Below are 6,094 nucleotides of genomic sequence, written 5' to 3'. Positions count from 1 at the left end.
AGTGACTGGAGTTCAGACGTGTGCTCTTCCGATCTTATTTTTACGTTAAATCTAGTCCCTTAGACTGTACAGAAAACGCAAAATTTTTTGCACATATCTGCGAATTCAATTAATATAAATAATTAATACACAAATTATGCATTAATCATTTATATTAATTGAATTCGCAAATATGCGTAAGAAATTTTGCGTTTTCTGTACAACCTAAGGAACTAGATTTAATGTTAAAATAATCCCGACACAGTATAACGCGGTGTAATATGTTACAAACATATTTATAGAAGGATAGAATATATTAGGTATGTTATACCGCGTTATACCGCGTCGGGATTATTTTTATGTTAAATTTAGTCCCTTAGACTATACAGAATACGTAAAACTTTTTGTGCATATTTGCGAATTCAATTAATATAAATAATGAATATAAATAATTAATACACAGTTCTGTGCATTAATCATTTATGTTAATTGAATTCGCAAATATGCGCAAAAAATTTTGCGTTTTCTGTATAGCCTAAGAAACTAGGTTTAGTGTAAAATTAATTCCAATACGGTATAACGTGGAATAATATGTGAGAAGCATTTTTCTATATAGGTTATAACCCGAGTGGAAATTGATCTAGCCGTCTCATTCTACACCTAATGGCTGTATCACACAGGCTAGATATGTTACCTAGCCATTTACTAGCTCAGTATTAACTGTAATTTATGAATAATACTTCGCTATCTAGTACTTTTCTAGCCCCTGTATTATAAATATTGGAATAGATGGCGCTGGAAACTTTTAAAAAATTAGTTAGCCATTGTCTAGCCACTACTAGCTAAAAATTTGTTAGCATTTAAAAAGTGAGGTTATGTTATTCTTGAATAATTTCTGTAATGACTGTCTAGCCTTTGTACTGTAAATATTGGAATTAGATAACGCTGGAAACTTTAAAAAATTAGCAAGCCGTTGTCTAGCCACTACTAGTTAAAAATCATTCGAACAATGAGGTTATGTTATTCTTGAATAGTTTCTTTGAGACTCATTCTGTTATATATTGAAAATGTTATTTTGAGAATTATTACGATTTATATTGGTCAATTAATAGAATAGCTAACTTTTATAGTAGTTTAACATAACTGTTGAATAAAATTTTTTTATTGAAGAGCCAAGGTAGATATAAGTGCTAAATACGTGTATTACATACAATATATAATTAATGGTTATATTGTGTGTAATACACGTATTTAGTATTTATATGGTATCTAGCTTAGCTCTTCAGCCCTCTTAATTTTACATTTGAATTTGTTTTCCTAGGAGCCGTATTTATTTTTAATTAAAGTTAATAAAATATTAAGTACAAGTTATGAATAAAAGAGAAAAAACGCGCAAACGAGTCCAAAAACATCGTCTTATTAAGTCTGCATTGAGAAATATTTTGCAATCTGATCAGTCCTCAGGTACAATGTAAAACCCTATTTATCGTATCGCTATATGCATATTTAATGACTGATTGTCCTTTAATTCTTATATTTTATTTGTTATTTAGTTGGAAATGTAGATCAACTTTTAAATATTGCTAGCACGTCGAAAATCTATACAGATTGAAGTACTTTAAATGATTCTGTTCACGTTGATGCTACTTTACTCCAGTCAATCGATGAAGATGAAAATCCAGACAATTATAGTGAAGATGAAAATCAGTACCAGAATTTTTCTGAAAGCAGTGAAGATGATAACAGCAACAGTAATATGGCAGATGATCCCGAAGTTGAAGAAATAAGAAATTGGGCAGTTACATATAATATTCCATTGATACATTTGGACGTTCTTTTGAACATATTACGAAAAAGACTTTTACCTCAACTTCCAAAATGTAGCAAAACATTTTTAGATTCTACAAAAGCTGAATATACTGTAAAAGCCATGAGAGGAGCAAATAATTACATTGATGAATTTGTTTACTTGGGGATTGAGAAAGGTCTTATGAATTGTGTAGATCCTAATGCACATAAAGATAATGTCATATTTCTTTAAATGAATGTTGATGGAGCTTCTCCCTACAAATCAAGTACTAAACAATTGTGGCCTATACTATGCAAAATTCTCCAGAATTCAAACATATATTCTCCATTTCCTGTGGCAATTTACTACGGAGATACAAAGCCAGAAGATGTAAATGAATTTATGGATGATTTCATTCAAGAAATTAATTCTTTACATAAAAATGGTATTTACATAGATAACAAAAAATACGTTGTAATCTTGAAACATTTCATTTGTGATATTCCTGCTAGAAAATTCGTGAAACAAATAAAAGGACATGGAGGCTATGCAGCCTGTGAGCGTTGCGATGTTTATGGGAAAAGTGCAGGATTCCCAAATAAGCATGTAACATATCCTGATGTCGATTGTTGTAAACGATCAGACGAATTATTTAGAAAGCAGCAACAAAAAGAACATCACACTGGCTATTCACCATTACTACGGATACAACCACCAATCGATATGATTTACACTTTTTCTTTAGATTACATGCATCTATGCTGTCTGGGAATCACTAAAAAGTTTTACATAATGGAATTACTATTTAAGAAAAGTGCTGTAAAATTGAAGTGCAATCTTCAACAAAAATTGTTTGAACGTATAACGTATTTGAAAACATATGTGTCTGAAGAATTCCAACGAAAACCTCGGGCTCCTGTTCCAAACTTAAAAGCATCAGAACTTCGATTTTTATCCTTGTATGCTGGCCCTATTGTCTTCAAAGAAATTTTAAGTCCTGAAATGTATTATCATTTTTTACTTTTTCATGTGGCTTTTCGAATTTTATGCACAAAAAGTTTTGCACAAAAATAAAATGAAAATGCTCAATCTTACTTAAAAACATTTTTTCTACAGTTACCAAAATTTTATGGTAAAGGATCTCAGATTCTAAATGCACATTATCTTTTACATATAGCTGATGATGTCAAAATAAATAATTGTACTCTCGACGAAATTTCAGCATTTCTTTTTGAAAATTATTTAGGAATTATGAGAAAATTTTTACGTACTGCCAATAAACCATTAGCTCAAATATGTCGACGATTGTATGAAAAAAGTATTATCACAAACAAATCAAAAATTCCAGTTACATTTCGTATTTTAAAACAAAAAAAGTCTGACGATAAATATCTATTAATATTAAAATTGCAATATAAAAATTTTTGTATTACTACAGAAGAGCCGAATAATTTAGTAATGCTGAATAGTGGTCAAATTATTAAAATTACAAACCTCGGTTATTCTTACGAAAATATAAACGACATAAAAATAACTGGTGTACAATGGATGCAACAAACATCAATCTTCGAGTATCCAACAAGTTCTGCCGATTTACATATGTGGCAATTAAGAAAAAAGCCGTCTACACACATAATCGAATTCAAATTAAAAGAAATTTATTCAAAAATGGTGAAATTACATGTGCCATACAAAAAAAATAACATTAATTATGATAAAATTTATGCAATACCGTTACTTCATAATTATAAATAAAAATGAATAATTTTAAGTGTTTGTGATTACCGACAGTAATATTTACGTCCAGATATTTTCTAATGTTACAATATTTGAATAAAATATATAAATAATGTAACAAAATTAAAGAATTAGAATATATAATGTATAAATATATAAAATATAATAATATATTATAAAATATTTTGTCAAAACTAAACTAATTTTGTTAATGTCTTTTTCTCTTTCTATATCTGCTATGATGAATCGTTATTATCATTCATATTTTCCTTATTCTCTGTTTGTTTTTTATGCAATCTTCCCTTCTCCCAATCTTTAGAGTTAGTTAATATTACACCAATCAATTTTTCTAACAATTTCTCTGTAATTGTTTCTGGGATTGCACCTTTCCTACGTTTTATCATAAATGTTTCTAAAATTATTTTTTATATTACTGTTAATTATCAAAGTATATATATATGGTAAAAATTAAATAATAAAAATCAATTACCAATGATGCAATCGTAAAGTGCTGAAGGTTTAAGAGTAAATTTATCTTTGATTGGTTTAACGCAAGTAAATTTGGTCGCCAGGTCTTTATGAAAGAATTTTCTGAAAACCGCAAGTAAATTTTTTGATACTACAGTTCCTCCATCAATTACAAATCCAATTGTGGCCATCTAAACATTTGAAAAGAAAAAAAATAGTAAAATTACAAAAAATTAGATAATTTTTAATAAGATATCTTACAAAGTCTTTGCGAATTTTCTCATCTGCTAATAATAAATTAAGTTTATCATATTCATCTTTCGTTTGAAGAGGCCATTTAATTTGATTTTCCTGCGTCCAATGAACTGGAACATTTTCACCACTTCTTACAATTATATTTTGCTCAAAATCTCTTTTTAATGTCTGTAAATCGTTTCTCATAAGTTGTTGGTTATGCTTAACGTCTTGCAAGTCAGTTAAAATACGTTTTAAATCTAAAAAAAATCATAAAAATTATAATTATAATATATAAACTTCAAACTACAGTTTTGATAAAATGTTGAAAATTAAAATATTATCAATAACTTATTATTACAATTCGTGACGACATTAAAAGAGATCGAATTAATTGGTATTGTATCTTCCAGTAGTATTTCTTCAACAATTATAGGTTTTTTGGAAATTGAAGAACTTGGCATGTTTGTTGCTGAAAAAATTATTGTATACTTACAAGATTTATAATTTACTCGTTTAACAACTGACAAAACAATAGCAAGTGATTCATTTAATTCAACCTTACTTGTAGAAATGTTACTACTGTTTTTTGTACTAGTACTACTACTAGTACTACTACTAGTACTACTACTTTTTTGTGACTTTTTTTTTGGGATCATTGATTTTTTATTAAATGGCTCATACATATCATTTTCAGTATTTGAGTCTATGATAAAAATAAAATAAAAATATTTTATACAATTTATAATATAATAAAAAATAATTAAACAAATAGAGACATGATAGTTATCATTCGTACCATTATCATCAGATGAATCCACTGTGTAAGTTTGATAATTTACCGTTCAGTCCATATAATGGTAATATAAGACTTTCATCTTCTTTTGATCCTTTTTTCTTTAAATTATGATCATTACTTTCATTATCTTCTACATCTGTTATGCAATAATCTGTAGTGTAATTAAAATCTTCTTCCAATAGTTTCTCCATTTTCAATAAAGCCTCTTTATAAGTTTCTAAAATATATATAATAATACATTATTACAATCTATATCATAACTTTCGTTAATTTCTTTTATAGAAATAACTCTACCAGCACTTCCAAGTATTTTTATAGGATACTGTGGCCACTTTTCTAATGGAATTTCGTTATTTTTAATTTGTTCGTGTAATGCGTAACAATTTTTCTTAGTGTATGGAGGAGGCATGAATTTGGCAACCAAGCCTTGAGTTTCTGGATCAAAAGATATCCAAGTCGATGGAACACAGTCCATAGATTTACCTCCATGTGTGGATGATGTATAAAAATTAACAATATTAATTATGTTCTTTTTGTTCATTGCTGACATCTTAAAAGAAAATACGAAATAAAGTTTTAGTACAGTAACAACTCTCGGATCAATAACAAAAAAGTAAATTAGATTCACTCTGATCAAATGGATAAATAATTTTCTGTTTTTCCATGTCATAAATACGACAAAAAGTAATAATAATAATAACGAATGAAAGAACTATTTAAATACAATGCTATTTCTTACTGTCACACATTTACTCGAAACAGGGGAAACTGTGGTATAAACTGGAGAACGATGCGTTATACTACGCTGAGACCTCTGAGATAAGGTTATATAACACGTATCCCAGCAAACGCAGAATTTAACTGCAACATCACATGGGGGTAACATGTAATGATAACAGATGTTTTATCTTATTGATGCAAATGTAATTTGTCTTGTTTCCATATCTATAACATGGCTGTATAATGTAAACGTTTACATTATTTTGTTACTTATTCGTTATAATAAATGAACAGTAACATAATATTAATATAACACATTATGTAACAAGTGCTTCAGATAAAGATACATAGATGTTATAATATTATTG

At 28.1% G+C, this 6,094-nt stretch overlaps 1 protein-coding gene across 1 annotated transcript; it reads right to left on the bottom strand.

Annotated features, from left to right (window-relative positions):
- Positions 1 to 3,741: 3,741 nt before the first annotated feature.
- Positions 3,742 to 5,556, bottom strand: LOC105461815. The gene is made up of 7 exons (XM_011708316.1): positions 5,301 to 5,556; positions 5,050 to 5,223; positions 4,773 to 4,913; positions 4,569 to 4,679; positions 4,235 to 4,467; positions 3,996 to 4,164; positions 3,742 to 3,917 (listed from the first exon to the last, which is right to left on the bottom strand). The coding sequence occupies exons 1-7, from the start codon at positions 5,554 to 5,556 to the stop codon at positions 3,742 to 3,744; spliced, it is 1,260 nt and encodes a 419-aa protein (XP_011706618.1).
- Positions 5,557 to 6,094: the final 538 nt, after the last annotated feature.

The sequence above is a fragment of the Wasmannia auropunctata genome, unplaced genomic scaffold (genome assembly GCF_000956235.1).
Source record: "Wasmannia auropunctata unplaced genomic scaffold, wasmannia.A_1.0 LD277101.1, whole genome shotgun sequence".
NCBI lineage: Eukaryota > Metazoa > Arthropoda > Insecta > Hymenoptera > Formicidae > Wasmannia > Wasmannia auropunctata.
The sequence above is the reverse complement of the archived record's forward strand: the minus strand, read 5'-3'. Positions and strand labels throughout refer to the sequence as shown.